Genomic DNA, 27,244 nt, shown 5'->3' with positions numbered 1-27,244 from the left:
AGAGCTGCTTATGAGTATAGTGAGTACATGGCCCAGTGGTCAGTGTCAGAGCTGCTTATGAGTATAGTGAGTACATGACCCAGTGGTCAGTGTCAGAGCTGCTTATGAGTATAGTGAGTACATGACCCAGTGGTCAGTGTCAGAGCTGCTTATGAGTATAGTGAGTACATGACCCAGTGGTCAGTGTCAGAGCTGCTTATGAGTATAGTGAGTACATGGCCCAGTGGTCAGTGTCAGAGCTGCTTATGAGTATAGTGAGTACATGACCCAGTGGTCAGTGTCGGAGCTGCTTATGAGTATAGTGAGTACATGACCCAGTGGTCAGTGTCAGAGCTGCTTATGAGTATAGTGAGTACATGACCCAGTGGTCAGTGTCAGAGCTGCTTATGAGTATAGTGAGTACATGACCCAGTGGTCAGTGTCGGAGCTGCTTATGGCAGTCCTAGTTTGGTCACCAGATGCAGCCAGCCCTCAAGACATCCCAAATGAGACCATGTTGTGGTCTGAGTTTGCCAATGGTTCTCTGACCTCTGTTTTAGTTATTCTGTCTTCGTTATTTGAAAAGACTAAATCAAAGCATGCCTCCCCTCTAGTCTGTGCCTTGACAAATTGCGTTAGGAAGAGTTCATTTGTGATTTCCACCATTTCAATTTCGTCTGTTGTGCTACCCACCGGGTTTTCCCATTTTATGTGGGGGAAGTTGAAATCCATTAGCTTCAAGTGCAGTAGCTTCAAGTTCTAACATTTTGTTTCTGAAACTTCTAGCATTTAGATAAATACATTTCATGGCTATCTTACCTGAGTTGTTGCCCTTGTTTTGATGTAATCTCCCTTCAGTTTTTTGAAATGATTTCTCCCCCCTTCCTTTCTAGTTTTAAGTGCTTCTGAACCTCCTTAAGGATCCTTTCTCCGAGTAGATTGGTTCCCTTTTTATTTAAGTGCAGTCCGTTCCGCCTATATAGATAGTTCTTTTTGTAGAATGTGGTCCAATGTTCAAGGAAGGTGAAGCCTTCCTGTGTGCACCATGATTTCAGCCGTGCATTTAGATGATTTATTTCCAGCTGTACGTATGGTTCTTTGCAAGGTGCCGGCAGTGTCCCACAAAATACCACAGTTTTGGGCTTGTCTTTTAATTTCCTTCCTAGCTCTCTGAATTTGTTTTGCAGGGATCTTGATCTGTATCTTTCAATGTTGTTTGTACTGATGTGGACGACTACTACCGGGTCGTCTCTTGTTTGTTCTAGGAGCCTGTCCACATTCTCAGTCATATGCATGACAAAGGCTCCTGAAAGGCAGCACACTGTTGTAGTAAGGGGGGTCCAGACTGCGAACTGCATGTGCTTCATATGTCTTTCAGCTACAAGCGGGCCCCTTTGATGAATACCAGACTGATGCATGTGCTTCATATCTCTTTCAGCTACGAGCGGGCCCCTTTGATGAATACCAGATTGCCACCATGCTGAAGGAGATCCTGAAGGGTTTAGACTACCTGCACTCGGAGAAGAAGATTCACAGGGACATTAAAGGTTTAGGAACATTCTGGAATCCATCATGCTGTCTGTGACTGTCACTTAGATGCTGATTATGTTTAATTGTTTTGTATTTTGTTTTTTTGTGTTTTCTAGCTGCAAATGTTTTATTATCAGAACTTGGAGAGGTTAAACTAGCAGATTTTGGAGTTGCCGGCCAGCTGACGGACACACAGATAAAAAGAGAGACATTCGTAGGCACTCCTTTTTGGATGGCTCCCGAAGTTATACAGCAGTCTGCATACGACTCAAAAGTAAGGCTTTGTTGTTGGACTACAAGATAGACAAGTTCCAATACAAGCAACTAAATATCTGTTTTTTGCTTAATAATGACCTGTACATGCTTCTAAAATACTAGGACAACACATTTACATGTAACCCTTTGAAGTGGAAGAATGCAGAAGATATGTGCTGAAGGAAAGGACTGATACGTTTCCCTTATTAAGACCACCTCAAAGCACAAAAGATTCTGAGCAGTCCATCAGATATCTTCAGACAGTTTTATATAATCATACCAAATACGCAAGATGAATTTAAATGGTAAATGAATACCTGTTAGGATAATGAACATGTAGATCCGTTTGAATTTGTATGTCATGTCAGAGACATTCGTAATTTGGTGTCTGCTCTTATAAAGCTGCAGATCTAGTTAAACTGAGATTGAAACATGGCCAGTTGGGAGGTTCATTTATATAAGGCCTGCCTCCCCTGGGTTGTATTACTCTATTGCAATAAAGAAAAAATGAGAAATGCACAAACTGGAGGGTTTGGAATTCAGGAATGAGGTCCTGTAGCCTTAGGCAAACTGATGTCAAAACCAATTTCCTCAAATAATCACTGGAGTGAGAAACAACAGAAAGCTTTCCACACAGCTGAGCATTTCCAAGTCTCTACTCAAGAAAGCATATATTTCTACAGCAATACAGCTTACATCATTTACTTATCTGATGAGATTCTTTTTTTTATTATTTTAAATTAACAGTAATAATATTTCTTACCTCATATGATGAACGCCACACAGCGAGTGAACTCCCAGTCTTCATGTTGCTGGGTCAGGAGAAAAGCTGATCTGTTTCCCAGAGATCCTTGATATAATCCTTTTTTGGCGCCAGTTATTGTCCCTCCTCCATAAAGCCCCCCCTTTCTGTTGTATCGATGTCCAAATTTCTCGCACACATGCCTTCTGTGTGTTCACTGTGTGGTTTTTCTCTTTCACCATCTTGTGGTAGAGAGTTTTATCGTGTGTTGACATGTCAGCCGCACTGATACATAGGGGAAAGGCTCCTCAACACCAGTTTTGCCTGCTGATAATTCTTGCGCATCATCTTCAACAAAAACAACAACTAAGAGACCAAGTAGTTCCACAGAGCACCGGAGCTCCGTCTTATCTCCCCCGAGGAAGAGAACGAGTAAATCCACCCATTCCCGCGGCAGCAGGGAGAAGGAAGCACCAGCTAAAACAGCAGCGGCCATTACCTAGATTCCTACCAAGGCTACCCAGCCGATGACTCCACAAGAATGAATGCCCCTGGTAACTAAGCATAATTTTTTCAGTGGGTGCAGGAGTTTGAAAACTGAAGGCTACCTGTACCTCTACAGCCGGTAGTCCCGGTGGCTGATAACTGTAACAACCTGGAGTACACAGGAGCAATACTACTCTGCTGATACGCGCAGCATGGGAGACTATGACGTTTCATTAGCTGGAGAGGGCACTTCACTGGTCTATACCCCTAAGGATGACTTCCTCTCTCAACGCTAATACCCAGACTATGATTAAGGACGACAATTTCCTGAGCATCTTAAATGCAAAGGATAGGAAGGCCTTCAAAGGTTTTCCCGTCTGGAGGCCCGTTGAGGCTCTATAGAAAAAACCTGCTTGTGTTGCATCATATCTACCTAGATACATTTTATAGATCACCTACTGGCCACAAAGATCATCTTTTTAAGCAGCCTAAAATAGATATTATCATGCTGCACCAGCCACCAGTGTATCCTCAAAATCCTTCACACCAGTCGGTGCAGACAGGAAAATGGAAGAAGGACTATGCTGCCTCCACTTGCAATATGCGTATCAATAACTATGAAAATCATGTGGGGGTATTTTAATAGGCAAAGGTCTTTCAGACTGCAGCCAACTCAATCAGCCTTTGTGGGACAGGGCAGGTTCCAAAGGGGCCAAAGCTCCAGGCCATATGGATCCTTCCGTGGCTTTACTAGAGGCAGAGGCAGACCCGCTACGTCTTCCTGGCATTCTCCGGTCAGCAAACGATGTCTCCACCCCCTCACTTCTGCCAGTAGGGGGAAGGGTTTCACATTTTTATAAAAACTGAGAGAAAATAACATCAAATCCCAGGGTCCTAGGGCTCATATAACACGGCTGCAAGGTACCATTCTGGTCTCAACCACCAGCAACAGGCATTATTTGGACACGACTGGACTGAGCAGGTTCACAAAGGATCTTTCTACAGGAGGAGATAAGATCCATGCTCCTTTCCCTTTTCATAGAACGGGTCCCCTCATCTTGGCAGAGGCAGGGCCACTACAGGTATTTCTTAATACACAAGAACAGGAAGTTCAGACCCATTTTAGACCTCAGACCTGGGCCTGTTGGTAAATGGAAAAATCATCGCTCATCGCTCTTCTTTGGTTTTCCTGGGGGCCCAATTCAACACGCTCTCAGGAAGGGTGTATCTCACACAGAGAACAGAGTGGCCACCATTCGGCAGCTGGCGGGTCAGTTCAATGTGGGAGCCAGGTCAACAGCACACTCCTTCCAACAATTTCTGGGGCACATGGCAGCAGCATTTTCTCTGGTAAGAGACGCAAAATTACACATGAGACACACACAACGGTGTCTTTTCTTCCTGGAACCCGACTCTTCCAGATTCCCGCTGCATCGAGGTTTCTCTGGAAGCTGCAATAGAAGCAAGATGGTGGTGATTCTCACCTCGAGTGATTGGGGGGCACCAGCTGTCTCAACGACCTCCGACACTCCACCTGTATACAGACGCCTCCCTACTAGGGTGGGGAGCACACCTACTGGAAGCACAAGTCCAGGGAACTTGGTCACAAAGACAAAGGCACCTCCATATAAACCATCTGGAGCTTTTAGCAGTCTTTCTGGCACTGAAACACTTTGCACCAGTTCTAAAGCAAGAGGACGTGCTGGTTCTTACCGACAACACCACGGCAGTAAAATACATAAATCACCAGGAAGGCACAAAGTCGTGGTAGATCTGTTTGCCACAACAGAGAATACGCAGCTGCCGCTGTTCTGCTCCCAGTTCCAACAAGAAGCAACCATGGCAGTAGACGGACTGTCCATTCTGTGGTCGACCGGCTTAATATATGCATATCCTCCTCTGCCATTAATCCCAGCTGTGCTCAGCAAGGTAAAAAGAGACTGGGCCAGTCTCATTCTAGTAGTACTGGGCGAAGAGGTTTTGGTTCTCGGAAATCAGATAGCAGAAGCGGGGCCAGTGCCCTTACCAGTGGCCCGCGATCTGCTGTCTCAAAACAGAGGGAAGATGCAGCACAACAACCCTGCATGATTACGACTAGCAGCTTGGAGAGTGAACGGCAGCAATTATTAGATCAGGGCCTATCTGAACAAGTAGTTGGTATCTTGCCGGCTTTAAAAAAACATCTACTTTTCAAGCCTATACAGGGAAATGGAAGGAATTTGTTCTTTGGTGCATCCAAATCTTTTGGAACACACAGATGTAAATCAACATTTTTATCTTACCTGGGCCACCTGTTCCACAAGGGTCTTGTGCTGTCCATCAAAGTGCATATTGCTGCAATATCTAGTATTTTACCGGCGTGGGAGGATCACCCGGTAGGTTCTCACCCTCTTCTTAGGGGGGTAAAAGGCCACCAAAGAAACCTATCTTCCACAATGGAACCTCAGTCTAGTACTGAATAAACTCATGGGACCACCGTTTTGAACTCATGGCAACATGCAACCAGAAATTCCTGAAATGGAAAAGCGCATTCTTGGTAGCAGCAACATCAGAAAGAAGGATAAGTGAGCTACAAGCACTGGTCATTGATGCACCCTAAGTGTGTGAGTGAATGTGATATGAAAGGTGAATGAAATAGTCTCTTACCTTCACTTCTCCAATTGCTGCAGCATCTTTGTGTTTGAAAACAAACTCAATGTTCTGTTGTGTGTTGATTTGGTCTTTGTCTGCAGCCCTTCAAAATGGCTGCCTAGAGGTGGGGCTGGCAAACCAAGAAAGGCTTTAAAGAGGTTTGTCGGGATAAAAAAATTAAACAGGGGATCATCCCTTTAAGACATAATTCATTATGGGAAGGATTGCTCCCTCTAAGAGGGAGGACATTTTCTAAATGATAGTGTATGTGTGGAGACAGGTTTGCATCTGAGGGCAACCTCTGGAAAAAATGTTCCTGTTATACTGGGTAATTCCAGTTTATTTGTGCTTGTTTTGTTTTATTTTGTAAAAAGAATACATTGTTTATTCACATTCTAAAGATACTGCTGTGTTTGGTCATCCTTTGTGCAAGCCTAACCCAGTCACGGCCGGTGACAGGTGGTAACACAGTTCCATCTGGATCAGGTTATAACTTTTCCTGAATTATTATTTTCCCAAAACTGCATACATCAAAAGCAGAGGCCAGACAGCACTTAATGAATGTCTTCGTTTCTATATTCATAGGACGATAAAAAAAAAGACCTTCAGGACAGCTTTTTGTGGCTTTTAACTCACAAGATCAAGGCAAACCTGTCTCTCTAAACAGACAATCTCTTGGTGGATTACATCACACCTATTTTGTTGTACCTGGACAAGAAACTGGCTCCAGGACCTGTAAAAGCACACTCAGTAAGAAGGGTGGCTACTACATGGGCGCAATTAAAATCCGCCCCAATTCAAGACCTCTGCAATGCGGTTACTTTTCCAAGACCATCATTAAACATTATAAGTTAAATGTGTCTTCCTCTCAGCCAGCCTTTGCTCACTCTGTATTATCTGTGGCTTTGGGCCCTAATATCCAACCTACCACCCTTTGTCACTTCCTATGGTAGAGTTCACTCGCTGTGTGGAGTTCATCATGTGAGGTAAGAAGATGAAGATTACCTGTAATATGGTGTCTTGGTAGAATGATGAACTCCACACACCTATACCCCACCCTCCTTCCCTCTTTGCTGGTTTCCTTTACTGCTGGGTTCGGTTGGGAAATGTAGATAGGGTACTCTGGAAGGGGGGGGGTTCTCCTGACTCAAGCAACATGGAGAGTGGGAGTTCATCATTCTATGAAGAAACTATGTTACAGTTAATCTTCATCTTCTTATGCTGTTGTAGGCAGGCCTGCTCAGTGTTACTGAGACTGTAGTTTTAGGGTTACAGTAGAAATACTAAATACATTAGCATAGTTTACTTCATATTATGTTTTAGGCGTTCCCCTTTATTAACTTTTCTCTGCCCAGTACAGCTAAAAGTTGATGTAGTTTAACGTGGTCAGCAAGAGTACCTATATACTGTAGTTTAATTTTAATCAGTAATGAAATGGCCAGCAAATATTATCATGGGAGAGGAAAACTTACAGGAAATTAAATGGAGAGCAGCCTAGGGAAGTAACCAGTGTTGCTGTCAGCAAAGTTTAAAAGTAACAAACTTAATATATAAATATTTGAAGCCACTCTAATGATCCACTGTCATGTAATAAATATTCTCACAAATGGCATAGCCTTCTTGTTTTGGAAAGCAATGTCCCTGTTGTTAGAGTGCCATGAAGTACTTCTCTGCATGAAATGCAGAACTATGACATAGCTGTTTTAAGAACATAAGAACATAAGAAAGTTTACAAACGAGAGAAGGCTATTCAGCCCATCTTGCTCGTTTGGTTGTTAGTAGCTTATTGATCCCAGAATCTCATCAAGCAGCTTCTTGAAGGATCCCAGGGTGTCAGCTTCAACAACATTACTGGGGAGTTGGTTCCAGACCCTCACAATTCTCTGTGTAAAAAAGTGCCTCCTATTTTCTGTTCTGAATGCCCCTTTATCTAATCTCCATTTATGACCCCTGGTCCTTGTTTCTTTTTTCAAGTCAAAGAAGTCCCCCGGGTTGACATTGTCTATACCTTTTAGGATTTTGAATGTTTGAATCAGATCGTCGCGTAGTCTTCTTTGTTCAAGACTGAATAGATTCAATTCTTTTAGCCTGTCTGCATACGACATGCCTTTTAAACCTGGGATAATTCTGCTCTTCTTTGCACTCTTTCTAGAGCAGCAATATCCTTTTTGTAACGAGGTGACCAGAACTGAACACAATATTCTAGGTGAGGTCTTACTAATGCATTGTAGAGTTTTAACATTACTTCCCTTGATTTAAATTCAACACTTCTCACAATATATCCAAGCATCTTGTTAGCCTTTTTTATAGCTTCCCCTCATTGTCTAGATGAAGACATTTCTGAGTCAACATAAACTCCTAGGTCTTTTTCATAGTTCCCTTCTTCAATTTCAGTATCTTCCATATGATATTTATAATGCACATTTTTATTGCCCGCATGCAATACTTTACACTTTTCTCTATTAAATTTCATTTGCCATGTGTCTGCCCAATTCTGAATGCTGTCTAGATCATTTTGAATGACCTTTGCTGCTTCAACAGTGTTTGCCACTCCTCCTATTTTTGTGTCGTCTGCAAATTTAACGAGTGCTTACTATACCAGAATCTAAATCATTAATGTAGATTAGGAATAGCAGAGGACCTAATACTGATCCCTGTGGTACACCACTGGTTACCTCACTCCATTTCGAGGTTTCTCCTCTAATCAGTACTTTCTGTTTTCTACATGTAAACCACTCCCTAATCCATGTGCATGCATTTCCTTGAATCCCTACTGCGTTCAGTTTGAGAATTAATCTTTTATGCGGGACTTTGTCAAAAGCTTTCTGGAAATCTAAATAGACCATGTCGTATGCTTTGCAGTTATCCATTTTCAATGTTGCATCCTCAAAAAAGTCAAGTAGGTTAGTTAGACATGATCTCCCTTTCCTAAAACCATGCTGGCTGTCTCCCAGGATATTGTTACCATATAGGTAATTTTCCATTTTGGATCTTATTATAGTTTCCATATAATAGAAGTCAGGCTTACTGGTCTGTAGTTACCTGGTTCGGTTTTGTCTCCCTTTTTGTGGGTCGGTATTACGTTTGCTATTTTCCAGTCTGTCGGTACAACCCCTGTGTCAAGATACTGTTGCATGATCTTGGTTAGCGGTTTGTAAATAACTTCTTTCATTTCTTTGAGTACTATTGTGAGGATCTCATCTGGCCCAGGGGATTTGTTTATTTTAAGAGCTCCTAGTCCCTTTAACACTTCTGCCTCTGTTATGCTAAAGTTATTTAAAATTGGATAGGAACAGGTCGACATGTGGGGCATGTTGTCTGTGTCCTCCTTTGTAAAAACCTGTGAAAAGTAATCATTTAATATATTTGCTATTTTTTTTTCTTCATCTATGATTTTGCCATTTGTGTCTCTTAGACATTTAACCTCCTCTTTGAATGTTCTCTTGCTGTTATAATATTGGAAAAACATTTTGGAATTGGTTTTAGCCCCCTTAGCAATATTGATTTCTATCTCTCTCTTGGCCTTTCTAACTTCCTTTTTGACTTGTGTTTGCAGTTCCAAGTACTCTTTCTGTGTGCTTTTTTTAAACGCTCTGTAAAGTGTCTTTTTTCGCTGAATATTTTTTTTAATTGATCTATTAAACCTTTTTGGCCATTTTGTTTTAGATTTAGATTTGTCTACTTTTGGGATGTGATTGTTTTGTGCCTCTAGTACTACATTTTTAAAAAACAGCCACCCTTTTTCTGTGGATGTTTTCTCTATTTTATTCCAATCTACTTCTATTAGTCTCTGTTTCATACCTTCGTAGTTTGCTTTTCTAAAATTGTAAACCTTAGCTTTAGTCATTACTTTTGGGGTTTTAAAAAATATTTCAAATGAGACCATGTTGTGGTCTGAGTTTGCCAAAAGCTCTCTGACCTCTCTTTTAGTTATTCTGTCTTCATTATTTGAAAAGACTAAGTCAAGGCATGCCTCCCCTCTAGTCGGTGCCTTGACAAATTGCGTTAGGAAGCAGTCATTTGTCATTTCCACCATTTCAGTTTCGTCCGTCGTGCCCCCCATCGGGTTTTCCCATTTTATACAGGGGAAGTTGAAATCCCCCATTAGTATGGCTTCTCCTTTTCTACACGCATTTCGAATGTCATTGTACAACAGATTATTTTGCTCAGCGTCTGAATTTGGCGGTCTATAGCATGCTCCTATTATTATGCCCTTTGAATTTGTGTCCATTATTCTGACCCATATTGATTCTGCATTGTTTTCTTTGTCCTGATTTAACACCTGGGCTTCAAGACTATTGTATAGCGCTACCCCTCCGCCTCTTCTGTCCTGCCTGTCTTTCCTATATAGTGTGTACCCACTAATATTATATTCGTCTCCATCACTCTCAGACAACCAAGTTTCTGTAACACCTATCACATCGTAGTTACTTGTTAGTGCAGTAGCTTCAAGTTCTAACATTTTGTTTCTGAGACTTCTAGCATTAAGAGAAATACATTTAATAGTGGTCTTACCTGAGTTGTTGCCCTTGTTTTGATGTGGTCTCCCTTCTGTTTTTTTTGTTTTCTCCCCCCTTCCTTTCTAGTTTAAATGCTTCTGGACCGCCTGAAGGATACTTTCTCCGAGGAGATTGGTTCCCTTTCTGTTTAAGTGCAGTCCATTTTATTTCTTTTTCTGACTGTGTGTATTTGAGAAATGATTGCATAATGTTAAAATGAGTATTTAATAAAACAGGTAGTGTAAGAGAAGCCTAGCCTGCCTATTGATCGCTTTATTACAGGTAGTGTAAGAGAAGCCTAGCCTGCCTATTGATCGCTTTATTACAGGTAGTGTAAGAGAAGCCTAGTCTGCCTATTGATCGCTTTATTACAGGTAGTGTAAGAGAAGCCTAGCCTGCCTATTGATTGCTTCCACATTTCATTGCAGACTTTCCCTTCAGTTTGTGTGTTCTATGCAATATTAACATGCCACGGAGCAATGTTATTATTGAGAATTAAACATGGCATTTGAACATACATATAATCTTGATAGTTAAAATAAGTCAATGAATAAATATTGCCACCATTTTCTTTCTTTCTTTGCAAGAGCCAAGATTTGCAATCAGACTCTTGTTGCTGTAATAGTAAGTAAAGCACCTGACGACATAAGGTTTATAAGCATCACTTGACTCATTGCTGGCATTAAAATAAGAATTATATTAAAACAGTTAAGAAAGCAAATGTCCAGCACTGTTGTGAGAGAATCATATTTAGTCTTCCACTAACAGTTCCACTAACTCAGTCTACAAATAAAGGTGTTTTGAAAAAACCTGTTTAGCTTATTGCTGTCATTTACAATAACAATACAAAATCTGAAAGTTTAGTAACAGTCCAGCAATGTCATGTGAGAGTAATCCTATGTACAGTACTCCACAAATGAAGTTTAGTGTTTTACTGGTATTACAATAACCAGGAAAAAATATGAAACACTTTGATAAAAAGGCATGTTGACAGACTCGTTGATACACAGGTTCTCTGCTGTGTATCACACGATTGTAATTTAAATAGCGCCCCTTTTAATATAAACGCATAATTAATCCTCACAATTGTTTCTTTGCTAATTCTGTCTTCTTTGCTAAATTTAAACAAGTGGTGTGTCTCCAGACAGAATGTCTTTATGAAACAAGTGGTGTGTAGTGTAGTGACTACATCCGTTACACTGTAAAAAGAACAATCTCCTTTAAGGAACGTATAGCTAGACAAATAGCTTTGAGCTTGTTTCTTTATCATCAGATAATGTTATTTAAGGAACAGTCATGGTTTAACATTGCTAATTATAGCTTTATAAAAAGGCAGGTAGAGTGGAAATAAATAATGAAATACGTCATTAATTTAGCTTACTGACTTCGGGAAAGCCCCGCTGCCTTGAGTGCAGTACCATAGGTGTAAGTTTTTCCTCATAGAAGAAAGCAGTGCTTTGCATTTGTTGTTGTCTTTTTTTGGTTTCTTGTTCTCACGTGTTTACGACTGGCAATATGATCTTAATGGTATTGACTCGTGCATGATCAATCAAATGAAAATTTTTCTTCGTTGGTTCAGCCGCCGTGTTGAGTTTCAGCAGAGACGTGAGTGAAGTCACATGATGAATTAACTCAACTGGGCTGGGTGTAGTGTAAAAAAATCAAAAATCAAAATGCAGAAAACTGCATAAGTTGCGAGGAGAAAAAGACAACAGGAAGAAGGAGTGGAAAATGTTGAATTGAATTACCATGGGGAGGGGGGGGTAGCATGGGCAAGGTTTTTTCAGGTGTGGCCTGGGTGACATAACCATATTTGTGGGTGCAGTCTATATAACTCTGTCCATTTGTGGTCAGATATGAATTGCAATATGCAATACATGTACAGTAATGATTTTCTTACACATTATAGAAGCTCATCATTTAAGAGAATACTTATACTGCACTTTTTAAATTGCCATCTATGTTTTGTATAAGTTGCTGTATTTTATTTTTGCAACTCATCCCCACAGATTACCACCTCTGTGTTGAGTTTTGACTTCACATTCAACAAACACATCTTTTTAATTTATGTTCAACAAACACAGCTTTTTAATTTGCGTTCAAACACATCTTTTTAATTTACATTCAACAGACGCATCTTTTTAGTTTATATTCAACAGACGCATCTTTTTAATTTACATTCAACAGACGCATCTTTTTAATTTACATTCAACAGACGCATCTTTTTAATTTTACATTCAACAGACGCATCTTTTTAGTTTATATTCAACAGACGCATCTTTTTAATTTACATTCAACAAACACATCTTTTTAGTTTACATTCAACAAACACATCTTTTTAATTTACATTCAGCAAACACATCTTTTTAGTTTGCTGAGTGTGACAGGGTAGCGTCACAGTCCAAGCTGTTACCGGCAGGAAGAGAGACTCAGAGACAGGAAGCTGCAGTGAAGTGCTAATGCGCACATTTATTAAATGAACAACAGGAACAAATAAACAGGCATGAGGGCCAGAATGAAGTTTCAAACAAAAGATTAAACCGTTGTAGGCTGGGCATTAGCCTTCACTACAAGATGCAAACAAAACACAGCTCCAGTCCCCTAACCCCCGCCTCCCAAACAAGGACTGTGCGCTCCTTGATACAGGTGGCCACTCCCCAATTAGCATCGATTACCTAATTGGGGATTGTGGGCAGGGACAGAATTAACCTCATCCCTGCCAACCTTAAATTCCCACACACATTATTTATACAAGCAGGGCTTTCGCCCTGTCACACAGCGAGTCATTAACTGCAGTTCTTTTTCTTTTTTCTCAGGCAGATATATGGTCTTTGGGAATAACTGCAATTGAACTGGCAAAGGGCGAGCCACCCAATTCAGAAATGCATCCAATGAGAGTGCTGTTTCTCATTCCAAAGAATAACCCGCCCACCTTGGTTGGGGATTTCAGCAAACCCTTCAAGGAGTTCATAGACTCATGCCTCAATAAGGACCCCGCTTTTGTAAGTGTAGACAAAAAATCCGGAATGCATTTTATTTTAATAATAGTTTGCAGGTTAGGTGTTGGTTTTAAACTGCTTAAGGAAGATGTGAAACCGGATCAGTTTTAGTATTGAACTTAGTAAATTAATTATTAGATTTGTGGTTTGGAAAACATGGTCATGTATTTAAATTATAAATTGATTTCAGTATTTGATTTTCAACATTCGTTAAACAAAGCAAGTGAAAAGTGTACTTAGTCAGAATGACAGAAAAGGCATATTTATTTTAACATTGAAATAACAGTAACACCACAGTGCGCCCCAGGGGAAGCTTTGTTTGCAGAAATGATAGCTTGTTTTCTGTGTTGTGTTTTCAGAGACCAACAGCAAAAGAACTCCTGAAGCACAAATTCATTGCTAAAAATTTCAAGAAGACTTCCTATCTGACGGAGCTGATCGACAGGTTTAAGAGGTGGAAGGCGGAGGGTCACAGCGATGAGGACGCCAGCTCAGATGAGTCTGATTCGTAAGTACTGTGGAGTGAAATTCAGTGGCCTCTTTTAAAGGCACTCAAACCAACAACTATATGCATTTGCAGCTACACTCTAATAACAGGCTGTTAAATGTCTATCTTAGACGCACATCCATCTGTTCTGTGTTTTGTTAATAAGGGAATGGGTAGCAAGACAAAGAGGAATATCTTGCTTGCTTGCTACCTTTCCTAAAATTCAGAGAACAATTTTCTTCTTTTTTTATGTCCTCAATGTTCAGTACAAATGTCTTGTATTATATTTTACAGGGAATCAAACAACAAAGAGAATGATAGTTCAAGAACTGAATGGTCCTTTCCTACAATCAGAAAGAAACCAGAATCAAAAAAGATGCAAAATGGAACAGTAAGCCAATTTAAAATGTGATGCATTTTCAAGTGTCGCCTTTTATATCTTAAGAGATATCTTACTGCATTGCCCATCTAAACGTGTTCTTTGTAGACTGTTTACCACAGTGCAAACATTTCTGTGACGTCACCCTTTGATATTTTGATTGATTAACTAAAAGTGGCTGAGTGGTTAGTGCTACGAATCCACAGAAAACTGTGGATTTGTTAACGAAACAGTGAGTCAGAACTATTCAACAGAAAAGCAAATACCATTTTATTATGCAACAATCATTTCAACATTTAGTTAATTAGTATTACTGTGGCAATGCGCCCCGCCCCTGTGTGCATTTGTGTGTTATGTGTTGCGTGTTGCGTGTGTAAATGTTGGTGTATAGATTGGTACACGGGATATAAACGGGTCTGTGTTTCACGTGTATTTAAAAAGTATAGATTTGTATTTAGGCACGGGATTGCACATCACGCACGTGCATTTAAAATATAATATGCGAGCACGGGGTTGCACAGAATTAATTCACGTGCTGGGATTCAAGTGAATAATTAATTAGTAATTGAATCCCAGCACAACAGTATATAGAGACACGTAGCATGCAGTCGGGGTTAGGTGTTCAGAGAGTGGAGAACGGGTGAGAGAGAAGGAGTAAAAGCGTAATTATAAATATAATAAGTGTATTCTCACCGTGTTTGTTCGTCTCCGTTTCACCTGTGTGTTAGTGTCTAGTCGTTTTGTTTGTCTTTTTATTTTGGCGTGTAGTGCCGTGTCCCGTGTTTTTGTCTGTTCAAACCTTTTATTTTCTGTTTAATTATTAAATGCTGAGCGCAATCACGCGCTCAGCTTTACCAAAACCCCAAATCTCTGTGTGTTACTCCCTGCTTCTGGTCTGACGCCACCCACTCCGGCCGTCTTTGTGACACGTGGTGTCATCGTGGGATAGCCGCGCCTCCAAGCGTCAGACCAGGAGGGGTCTGGATTAAAAAAAGAAAAAAAAAAAAAAAAAAAAAAAAAAAGTCAATGGCAGAAGACGCCATCAAACTGCGGGGCTGGTTCCTAGAGAATGCTGGGCTGGAGGCCCAGTCTCTGCCCATAGTCGTCCGGGCCCTGTGGATGATGGACAGTGAGAGATGGGAGGCCTATCAGGAGGAACACACCCCAAACACCTTGGAGGAAGGTGTGGAGTTTGTCCTCAGCTACCTGGAGGCAACCATAAATGGAACAGCAGCCCAGGTAGCAGGACCACCAGCAGAGGAGTACCTGCTGTCCCCATCTCCACCAGCAGAGGGTGAGTACCTGCTGTCCCCATCTCCACCAGCAGAGGGTGAATGCCTGCTGGTTTTGCCTCCACAGCCCAAATGGGAGGAGCCTGAGCATCCACAGCCCAAATGGGAGGAGCCCAAGCGGAAGGAGCCCGAATGTCCTACGCCTGAGTGGGAGGAGCCCGAACGTCCTACGCCTGAGTGGGAGGAGCCCGAACGTCCTACGCCTGAGTGGGAGGAGCCCGAACGTCCTACGCCTGAGTGGGGGGAGCCCGAACGTCCACAGCCCAACAGGGAGGAGTCGGGGCGTCCACAGCCCAACAGGGAGGAGTCGGGGCGTCCACAGCCCAACAGGGAGGAGTCGGGGCGTCCACAGCCCAAAGGGAGGCAAGTCGGGGCTTCCACAGCCCTGGGACCCAAGCCACCAGCAGAGGGAAAATGCCTGCTGGTTCAGCCCCAAGAGCCAGAAGGGGAGGAGTTACAGGCTCAACCCCCTGAAAATTTTTGGGGGGGAGAAGGGCAGGATGCTGGTGTCCCCCAGCAGCCTCTCGCTATGCTGCTGAAGGCAGCACGGCGTGCACATGCCCAGCCGCCACAGCAGAGGGAGCCAGCACCGCCAGGAGCAGAGGAGCTGGAGCTGCCTCTACCTCCACCACCTCCAGGAGCAGAGGAGCAGGAGCTGCCTCTGCCTCCACCACCTCCAGGAGCAGAGGAGCAGGAGCTGCCTCTGCCTCCGCCACCACCACCTCCAGGAGCAGAGGAGCAGGAGCTGCCTCTGCCTCCACCACCGCCAGGAGCAGAGGAGCTGGAGCTGCCTCTGCCTCCACCACCGCCCGGAGCAGAGGAGCAGGAGCTGCCTCTGCTGCCCGTACCTCCGCAGGGAGTACGGTGGCCGGAGCCCCAGAAAGGGGAGCTGCCGGCCACGAAGAAGGGGGAGGAGGTCTGGAGACCACTTTCCCCAGCAGCAGTTTCGCTGCAGGAGTTCTTGTGGCCGGAGCCCCACAGGAGGGAGCTGCCGGCTATGAAGAAGGGGGAGGTCGGGGGACCACCTGCCCCCGCAGCTTTTTCGCTGCAGGACGGGACCAGCATGCTGTCAGCCGTGCCACTACCGGCAGGGGAGCTGACAGCATTTCCAGCCATGGGCCCACTGAAGCCTCCCTTCCCAGCCCGAGACTTTGGCCTGGACTGCTGGGTATTTAAGGGGGGAGGTGGCCGTTGAGGCCATGTGTGCTGCGCACAAGGGGGGGTATATGTGGCAATGCGCCCCGCCCCTGTGTGCATTTGTGTGTTATGTGTTGCGTGTTGCGTGTGTAAATGTTGGTGTATAGATTGGTACACGGGATATAAACGGGTCTGTGTTTCACGTGTATTTAAAAAGTATAGATTTGTATTTAGGCACGGGATTGCACATCACACACGTGCATTTAAAATATAATATGCGAGCACGGGGTTGCACAGAATTAATTCACGTGCTGGGATTCAAGTGAATAATTAATTAGTAATTGAATCCCAGCACAACAGTATATAGAGACACGTAGCATGCAGTCGGGGTTAGGTGTTCAGAGAGTGGAGAACGGGTGAGAGAGAAGGAGTAAAAGCGTAATTATAAATATAATAAGTGTATTCTCACCGTGTTTGTTCGTCTCCGTTTCACCTGTGTGTTAGTGTCTAGTCGTTTTGTTTGTCTTTTTATTTTGGCGTGTAGTGCCGTGTCCCGTGTTTTTGTCTGTTCAAACCTTTTATTTTCTGTTTAATTATTAAATGCTGAGCGCAATCACGCGCTCAGCTTTACCAAAACCCCAAATCTCTGTGTGTTACTCCCTGCTTCTGGTCTGACGCCACCCACTCCGGCCGTCTTTGTGACAATTACACATTTCAAATGCAACACTTAGAAAAGGGCATGCGATTTCAATTTAGCATTTCATATTGTTTTCTAAAAGTATAGCAATACAAGCATACATTAACAATATATATTTTTTTTCTTCTTCATAATTACATATTGTGAAAAAGCTTCTTTATTAACAGTATAACTATGAACACAGTTCTAGGTTCCTAACATATCTTTGGTGGCTAAGGCACGCTTGACAATAAAGGATGTTTAAACAGGACGATCCCTGTATGCCCCTTTTCCAGTGGGAACACGGCTTCTTTAACAAAATACAAAACAAAAAGAAATCCAAACTCTAACTAAACTGAACAGGGTCCCTAACTTTAGTCAGACGCTAGTTTACTGACTTTAAATATATCAGAATATATATATATATATATATATATATATATATATATATATATATATATATATATATAAATAATATACAGTGGCTCATAAGGATGAATTGAGCAGTTAGTGCTTGTAAGGATGAATTGAGCGGTTAGTGCTTGTAAGGATGAATTGAGCAGTTAGAGTGCTTGTACCCTCCACTGGCTCCCGGTGCTGTCCAGGATTGACTTTAAGGTCCTTCTTAACGCCTATAAAGCCCTAAACGGTTTGGCTCTGGCCTATTTGAAGGATCTTTTAGTCCCGTATGCGTCTGGCCGGCCACTCCGATCCCAAGATGCAGGGCTGCTATCTGTCCCAAGGATTTTAAAGCACAGGACAGGTGGTAGAGCATTCAGTCATATGGCACCTGAATTCTGGAATGCTCTACCATGCACAGGGAGAGACACACTGACATGGCCATTTTAAAAATAAATTAAAAACATACTTTATAATAGGGCTTTTACATCTTTATAATATTTATTTTTATATAGTTTTATTCCTATTTATTCGGTTTGAGTTCCTCATCTGTTGCTTTTATTTGCTTTCATTTTAAAATGTTGTTTTCTCTTGCTGTTTTTATTGTTTATATTGTTTTTATTGTACTAAATGTACTTCCGAATGTCCTTTTTCTTGTTAAAAGCTCCTTGGGATGGCATGCCATGAAAGGCGCTTTATAAATAAATTTGATTTGATTTGTAAGAAGACACACCCAATTTCCTCAGCTGAGTGAAGAATCTCATTTTTTTTTCTTTTTTGTTTACCTTCCAAGGATCCAGACACTTTGAAAAAATCGACAAGTTTAACCACAATTATTGCTCCGCTGTTTACTGAGGTAAGGCATCATAGAAAAGCCATTGCACTTCTATTATGTGAAGAGAATTCAGTATGTAGTAAATAAATCGCTACTTTTACATTTACATTTTCTTTCAAAGCTCAAACAACAAAGTCGGGATAATACAAACAAAACAGACGTGCTTGAGGGACTTGAAAAGAGCATTCAAATGGCTGAAGAAACCTGCCCTGGCATTACAGACAAAATGGTAAAGAGGATCATGGAGAAGTGTCAGAAGTAAGTCCTTCATCTTTCTCAGTAATTGTGTTGTTCCCTGCCAGGTGTTTGGCTGAGACTCCTTTATACTCTGAGATTCAGAATAAATGGGGTGCTATCATTATTACAGAAACCATTTTCCATTCAAACTATTTGAGTTTTGTTTACTACAGATAAACAATAGCTATGCAAAATAAGAGATGGATTATTAACTAGCCTAATTTGACATGTTTACATCTGCCTTTGATTCTCATGTATCCACCTATCTTTATCTTTTTATTTGTATGTTCCTTTGTTTTACAGGTTTTCCTAGAAGATGCTCTTTTAATGTGTGAGATGTAGTACTGTATGTCATCAGACCTTCATACTGATCTTTGCATATCACACTTCCAACACATGTGGGTTTAAATACAGCACTCATCATTTGCTGCAGCTGGAATGGTGAGATGTCTCACATGGCCAGAAAAGGACAAATCCATGTATATTTGTAAATAGTATAAGGGTAGAAATATAAGCACATTTAAGTACTGGTTAAACTATATTTTGTGCTTGTTTTAAAGTAGCGTTATTATGTAATAGAGAAAAGGGGAGGCAGATGGAATGCGTTCATTGTATTTTATTGAATACAGTTCATAAAGATAGTACTGCAAATCTACAGATGTTTTTAAGGATGCTCATATTCCAACAGTGATGCTCTACTCTTAAACAAGATGTGTAGTATATTGAGAGTTTAAAACAAACATGCTGCTGCTGAGCATACCTGAGATCTAAAGTCATATTCAGTCACTAAGCAGCAGGGATTCAAAAAGCACAGAGTGTTCAAGAATTGGAGTTCTGTAAGTTTAATTTCTCTACACTTTACTGCTAAAATGGGCTCTCAGTCTGATTTGTACCTTCTTTCAAAATTGTTGTGTGCTGTAAGCATTAATCCTGCTGCACAGAAGTAATCCTGTTTTATACAGTAGTTTAATTCAAACCTCTGAGTCACTTTCAAAGAAGGATCAGTTAAAGCAGGTTTGTGGTAAGTTACTAGCTTCAGATGTTAATTGTACAGAATATGACTTGGGTAGATTGTGTTTTAAACCCATACCAAGGCCAGTTCATTTTATTGAATTGAACCCATGATGTGCATTCCAGACAGGGGAGTCTTTTAACTGTAGTTGTCTGAAGTACTTTACAACAGATTTTCACACATTAGTGACGTTTTGAATCTTCAATATTCTGGGGTACTGTTAAAATGGAAACTTGTACTTTTCTGGTCAGGCGATTGTATATCTAGTTTGAGAATTCTTCATATCCTCTTATGGTCTAAAGGTTTCTGATTTGCTGGACAAACTTCAATTCAAACACAGGAATATATAGAAATCAAGGGTTGATGTCCGGTATCATTGCTCTGGCACAAAGCTTGTGTGGCTTTTTTAGTTTTTTTTTTTTTTTAGTATTAGTATTATTTTTTAAATCGTCACCAAGTCTTTAAAGTAAACTTGCTGTTTCTGAGATCAGTTTATTACCTGAAGTTGCCATCACAGTGTTTGATGTAAAGACATTGTAATTGCTGATGGACGGATGGATGAAAAATGCCAACAGTACATCCAATGGTGCCTAAACTATACTAAAGAAATGTAATGAACTCATATTGTATTGTAATTCTCATTGTACCTGTTGAATTGTATCTGCTTTTTTTATTATTATTTAAATAAGAACTTCTTTTTTTTCCCCTAGCGATAAGTTGCCAGATTTTTTTTTTTTAAGCAATAATGTTTGGGTAAAATAAAATATTTTTTTATAATTCTGTAAAAAACAAACCAAAAATAGTATGTAAATAGCATTGATCTGAATCTTTCTAAAGGAATTCCATTGTGTTGCATCACCAGATGGACTGTAAAGCATGTGTACCTTGTAGACAGTTGTTAGTCTTGTAAATTTGTTTAAAGATGAAAGCTACTTTTGGTTTGGGGTTTTAATAGTTTTAAGAATAAATATTTAAATAAAGACTTTTGCGATGAGGTGCAATTTCTTTCAAATACTGTTTTTTACCTAACATCATATAGACAAGATGACTGGTTTGAAAAAGCTGTGCATCACCTAGAATTTTAGATTTAGACATGTTTTGTTTTTTATTTATCTGAACATAATTGAGTTTAATTAACATCATGTAATAAAATAAACTACAAAATGATATTGCAAAATTCTACCAGAAACCATAATAGTAGTACATTATTTCATGTTAATTACAAAATGTCCAATTTTTCAGTTTTTCATTAAGTATATGGAAAACTACAAGGCAGAATGTAATTCAACATCTTAATGTAACATTATTCAGCAGGTTTCAATTGACTTTATGAAGCAAAATTAGCTCATTCTATTGGGTGATGCAAACCTTTTAGCCACAGCTGTACATCTATACTGTAGTCCTGGAAAATAAACACCTTCTTGGTTGCGTGAAGCCTTGACCAGTTCAAGAGGAAATAGTGTGTATTTCACATTTGAAAGTGTTTCTATTATATACAGATTTCACAAACTGAACCAAAACAAAGCAGCTCCGGGACCAGTAGTGTCACATGATCGAATGGTTTGTACACAGAAGTAAAATGGATGTGTGAAAAACATATTCACCAGAGAATCGTAGAAGACAGCAGCATCTTAAAGACACTGCTGGAAAGTGGCCTGTACCATTAATATGACCAGAGGTAAAAGCAATGTGACACCGCAAAGGGTCATTTACTTTGCTTTGTTTTTATTTAATCAACCACTGCTGGGGATGCAGTTGCCTGTCAACAGTGATTATAGGTAAAAGGCATAGAGGCCTACATTGGTCCATCACACTTTAGAGTTCTACATATATCTTCAGAAGTGCTTATCCAAGTGTGACAAAACTGAGGACATTCTTTAGCACAAGCTGTTGACTTGGTGTAACAGGCTGGCTTGTGTAGTGACGTCAAGCCGGAAACGCCGGACACAGACAGGACTGGTGAATGAATGAGACTGGTGAATGAAAGAATGCACTGTTGGGTGGTTTTATTATAAATAAAAGGTTTAAACAAAAGACAAAACACTGAACAAAACAAAAGGCACGATGGCCAAAACAGACAGACAAAACACAGCGAATACTAAACTCACAAGTATGGTGCGGAGCTATGTCAGCATGAGTAGCAATGGCTTTTGTTTTTAGATCTTACTCCTTCTCTCTCCGGTTCTTTCACCCCGAACACACCAACCCAGAGTGAGTGATTCATGCATCTATATATACAGCTGTACCGGGATTCAATTGCTAATTAATCATTCACTTTAATCCCAGCAGTAATCTGTGCAATCCCTGCGCCCACATATAATATACATTTTATCTGCATGTGAAGTGATTGTGCAATCCCCATGCCTAAATACACATATACATTTTAAATCACTCGTGTTACATAGCCCACATTATACCCTGTTCACCAATACATACACACCAACAATAACACCCCACACATAGGCGGCGCATATAAGAGGCTTGGGGAGGCGAAGCCTCCCCAAAATAAATTGCCCAAACCCTCACAAGAAATAGTTCTGACCAACACCAAATATATTAGTGAGAAAAGAAGATAGACTTTTTCCCCGCAAGCCCGCAAAGCAGGTCTAAAACATATTTCTTGTTTTCCTACTGTGCAACCGCCAGAACGCTAGGGCAGCTGGGATATCAAAATCAACTCTAGTCAATTCTTCCTGCCGATCTGAGTCCCCCATACCGCTGCAGGAGGCAGCCGACGAAAACTCTGATTCCTTTTTCACTCATTCCCTTGCCTGGAACATCCTCTTCACAATTTCTACATTTATTCGAATTGCTGTTATCTATACAAACTGCTTGATCTGAATCTGATTTTACAGAACTTGTGGCAAAATATTTTCATGTTTTCACACACCATCGTTTTGTGAGAATTTGATAACTGTGACACTAGTCAGAACATACTTCCTTTGACTGTTTGAACAAATGCCACCTTTCAGAACACTGTTTGTGTTGCCAGATTATGAATATTGCTTATGAAAAAGTGTCTGCAAGGAAAGCAGAAAACCGCATCTGTCTGCTTACTGTACTCTAAATATTAAAACGTATTTTAATATTCTGATGAAAATGAATGGTTTTGCTTACCAAAGACAGTTTTTGGATACACAGGTAAACAAGGCTGTGACAGTCCTGTTGCAGTATCACCAAGGTCAAAAATACAGGTTTTAGTTGCATTTCAATCATTTCAATGTCATTCGAGGAGACAATGCTTGGCTGGTTTAATGTCCATTCTTCCCGGTGATCTGAGCCCCGAAAATTTATGGTAAGAGTGCTTTTTTTTTTTTTTCCTTCTAAATATACCTTATGAAATACGTTGAATGCCCATTGATTATAAGTACGATAGTAAGTACGTGTTTAGAAGTTTAGTAGTCAGTGTTAATAATTTATTTAAATTGGTGTGAAGTGATGGACATGGTGTTTGAAGTTGGTGTAGGTACTGTAGGACTGCAGAACAGGTTAACAGTGCTATATTAAACTTAATTTATTTAAATTGGTGTGAAGCGATGCACATGGTGTTTGAAGTTGGTGTAGGTGCTGTAGGACTGCAGAACAGGTTAACAGTGCTATATTAAACTTAATTTATTTAAATTGGTGTGAAGTGATGGACATGGTGTTTGAAGTTGGTGTAGGTACTGTAGGACTGCAGAACAGGTTAACAGTGCTATATTAAACTTAATTTATTTGTCCACCTTATGTTGGGGGAAAAAAGCATTCCTGAGTGGTTTTGAGGTCTGTTTTGTGCTATAAATTATTATACAGTGCAAGTTCTCAAAAAGACGCAGGAGAATGAATCCGGTTTACAACTTTTATTTGTGTCCGTCAGTCCGACTATTTTTCAAGCTCAACACAATGAATGATACTTGGTATTCAGACTCGCTAGTAACAGAGTAAAAAAAAAAATAATAATGCAAGTCTTAATTCTCTCTCTCCTCTCTCTTTCTCTCTCTCTCTCTCTCTCTCTCTATATATATATATATGTATATATATATACACACACACACACCTCCAAAATTATTGGCACCCTTGATAAAGATGAGCAAAAATGGCTTGTAACCAGGAGGTCCCCGGTTCAAATCCCACGTCAGCCACTGACTCATTGTATGACCCTGAGCAAGTCACTTAACCTCTTGAGATGTAATTGTAAGTGACTCTGCAGCTGATGCATAGTTCACACACCCTAGTCTCTGTAAGTCGCCTTGGATAAAGGTGTCTGCTAAATAAACAAATAATATATATATATATATATATATATATATATATATATATATATATATATAGTGCCTTGCAAAAGTATTCAGACCCCTGACCAATTCTCTCATATTACTGAATTACAAATGGTACATTGAAATTTCGTTCTGTTTGATATTTTATGTTAAAACACTGAAACTCAAAATCAATTATTGTAAGGTGACATTGGTTTTATGTTGGGAAATATTTAAGAAAAAAAAAAATAACTGAAATGTCTTGCTTGCATAAGTATTCAACCCCCACAAATTAATATTTGGTAGAGCCACCTTTCGCTGCAATAACAGCTTGAAGTCTTTTGGGGTAAGTATGTACCAGCTTTGCACACAGTGTCGGAGTGATTTTGGCCCATTCTTCTTGGCAGATTTGCTCCAGGTTGTTCAGTTTGGTTGGACGACGCTTGTGGACCGCAACTTTCAAATAGTGCCACAGATTCTCAATGGGATTGAGATCAGGACTTTGACTGGGCCACTGTAGGACATTCACCTTTTAGTTCTTGAGCCACTCCAATGTTGCTTTGGCCTTGTGCTTGGGATCATTGTCCTGCTGAAAGGTGAATTTCCTCCCACGCTTCAGTTTTTTAGCGGACTGAAGCAGGTTCTCTTGCAGTATTTCCCTGTATTTTGCTCCATCCATTCTTCCTTCAATTTTAACAAGATGCCCAGTCCCTGCTGATGAGAAGCATCCCCACAGCATGATGCTGCCACCACCATAATTCACTGTAGGGATGGTGTGTCTTGAGGCATGGGCAATGTTAGGTTTGCACCACACATAGCGCTTTGAGTTTTGGCCAAAAAGCTCTATCTTGGTCTCATCTGACCACAAAACCTTTTCCCACAGCACATCTGGGTCACTATTATTGTGTACCCTTTCCCTACATTTGTATTACTTTATCTCTAACTTCTGTAGAATTCTCTTTTGTCTTCATTTTCCTTCAGATTCACAGCCTGACCAATGATCCTTCAACAGTGGGGTTTTTATCCAGAAAATGTGAAAGCAACTTTAATGGCTCACAGGTGGAGGCCAATGGTGAGGTAATTGTGTCCTCGTTAGGGCAATTTCTTTCATCAGTGTAAACTGGGAGCTTCCACAGCACAGGGGTTGAATACTTATGCAAGTAAGATATTTCAGTTTTTTATTTTTCTTAAAAATATTTCCCAACATAAAACCAATGTCACCTTACAATAATTGATTTTGAGTTTCAGTGTTTTAAAATAAAATATCAAACAGAACAAAATTTCAATGTACCATTTGTAATTCAGTAATATGAGAGAATTGGTCAGGGGTCTGAATACTTTTGCAAGGCACTGTGTGTATGTGTGTATATATATATATATATATATATATATATATATATATATATATATATATATATATATATATATATATATAATATATAAAATATATACACACACACACACACACACACACACACAGTGCTGCCTATAGAAAGTCTACACCCCCTTTCAAAATGTTCACTTTTTGTTGCCTTATAGCCTGGAATTAATGCATTAAAATCGTTTTTTTTATTTTCATTGATCTACACATCCTACCCCACAACTTCCAAGTGACATTCTAGAAATGTGTAGAAAATTAATAAAAAATAAAAACTGAAATAGCTTGGTTGTATAAGTGTCCACCCCCCTTGTAATAGCAATCCTAAATTAGCTCAGGTGTAACCAATCACCTTCAAAATCACACATCAAGTTAAGTGGCCTCCATCGGTGTTAAATTGTATTGATTCACATGATTTCAGGAAAAATTCAGCAGTTCCTGTAGGTTCCCTTTGCTGGGTAGTGCATTTCAAAGCAAAGACTCAACCATGCGCACCAAGGAGCTTTCAAAAGAACTCCGGGACAAAGTTGTTGAAAGGCACAGATCAGGGGATGGGTATAAAAAAATATCAAAGGCCTTGAATATCACTTAGAGCACGGTCAAGACAATCATTAAGAAGTGGAAGGTGTATGGCACCACCAAGACCCTGCCTAGATCAGGCTGTCCCTCCAAACTGAATGACCGAGCAAGAAGGAGACTGATCAGAGAGGCTACCAAGAGGTCAATGGCAACTTTGCAAGAGCTACAGACTTTTATGGCCAAGACTGGTCAAAGTGTGCATGTGACAACAATATCCCAAGCACTCCACAAATCTGGCCTGTATTATACTCAAGACAGACCACCTTGAATCCCGTTTTGAAGTATGAAAAAAAACACGCAGGAGATTCTGTAGCCATGTGGCAAAAAGTTTTGTGGTCTGACAAAACTAAAATGGAACTTTTGGGCCTAAATTCAAAGTGTTATGTTTGGCGCAAACCCAACACAGCGCATCACCCAAAGAACACCATCCCTACTGTGAAACATCTTTCTGTTTTGTATTTTTAATATATAATCTTTTTCTCAATAAAAACTTTTTTCCCCTTAACAGTGTGGAGTATGGTGTGTACATATGTGGGAAACATCCTCATTTAAATGCAAGAAACTCAACACAACAAAATGTGAAAAGTTCAAGGAGGTGTAGACTTTCTATAGGCACTGTATATATATATATATATATATATATATATATATATATATATATATATATATATACACATACATACATATAATCTACAAAATATGATGTTCAGTGCACACTGTTAAGATTTTGTTGCACTAAACAACTTTTTAAGCTTATATTTAAAATAAATATAATTCGCATACAAATCATTGGCAGTAATTATGTAAACAATGTATTGTTTTATTAAATATGAACCAAAAAAATAAAGCATAAGGTGACATTTTATGTGCAGTTACTTGTGATTTTGAAAAGTTTTTAAAATGGATGCAAAATGAAAACATGTCTAATTCCACTTGTAGCTCAAAGATACAAAAAAAATGTTTATTAGCATCTTTTATATTAACTTGGGTTTTTCTTACATTGGTGACGAGGATGATCTGCGTCCTCGTGTGTCGTTTGTTGTGAAGTACTGTACTGGCTCACGAAAGCCTTAAGCCTTAAGCCGTTGGCATCTTGAGACACAGCGTCCAGATTGCAGTCGGAAACGAGTTTTTCCCAGAAGAAAGCTGGTCAATTGAATTAGCTAAAGCAAGACGTTCTTAAAAAATCAGTCACTGTCTCTGAGAAGGAGATGAATGTATCCTACCTGCTCACAATGCATATTGCAAAAAACTGCACCACTGACTGTTGTCGGTATGTTTGCAATGATTGATGTTGAATTAAATTAAAATTTGTGTTCATTATGTTGCAACACAATTTTAAACTGATATTGTAATGTGGAGGTAAAGGAAGAAATCCAGGCAAGTATTCTGGTCTCAATGCACGGTTTATTTTACAAGAACGAGCAGTTCAATAAAATAAATGCAATAAACAATAACGCACACAGGATACATACAA

At 40.1% G+C, this 27,244-nt stretch overlaps 1 protein-coding gene across 1 annotated transcript in view; it reads left to right on the top strand.

Moving 5' to 3' along the window:
• Positions 1–20,570, top strand: part of LOC117412673 (serine/threonine-protein kinase 26-like) — a 48,583-nt gene extending 28,013 nt beyond the window's left edge. Inside the window, exons 5-12 of the mRNA XM_058988988.1 lie at positions 1,418–1,526; positions 1,626–1,783; positions 12,939–13,124; positions 13,481–13,629; positions 13,903–13,999; positions 18,285–18,347; positions 18,448–18,584; positions 18,867–20,570. Coding sequence (XP_058844971.1) covers positions 1,418–1,526; positions 1,626–1,783; positions 12,939–13,124; positions 13,481–13,629; positions 13,903–13,999; positions 18,285–18,347; positions 18,448–18,584; positions 18,867–18,876 — 909 coding nt within the window. The 3' untranslated portion in view covers positions 18,877–20,570. The remainder of the gene's footprint in view (positions 1–1,417; positions 1,527–1,625; positions 1,784–12,938; positions 13,125–13,480; positions 13,630–13,902; positions 14,000–18,284; positions 18,348–18,447; positions 18,585–18,866) is intronic.
• Positions 20,571–27,244: the final 6,674 nt, after the last annotated feature.

The sequence above is a fragment of the Acipenser ruthenus genome, chromosome 16, assembly GCF_902713425.1.
Source record: "Acipenser ruthenus chromosome 16, fAciRut3.2 maternal haplotype, whole genome shotgun sequence".
NCBI lineage: Eukaryota > Metazoa > Chordata > Actinopteri > Acipenseriformes > Acipenseridae > Acipenser > Acipenser ruthenus.
Note: the sequence above shows the minus strand (reverse complement) of the source record. Positions and strands in the feature narration are given on the sequence as shown.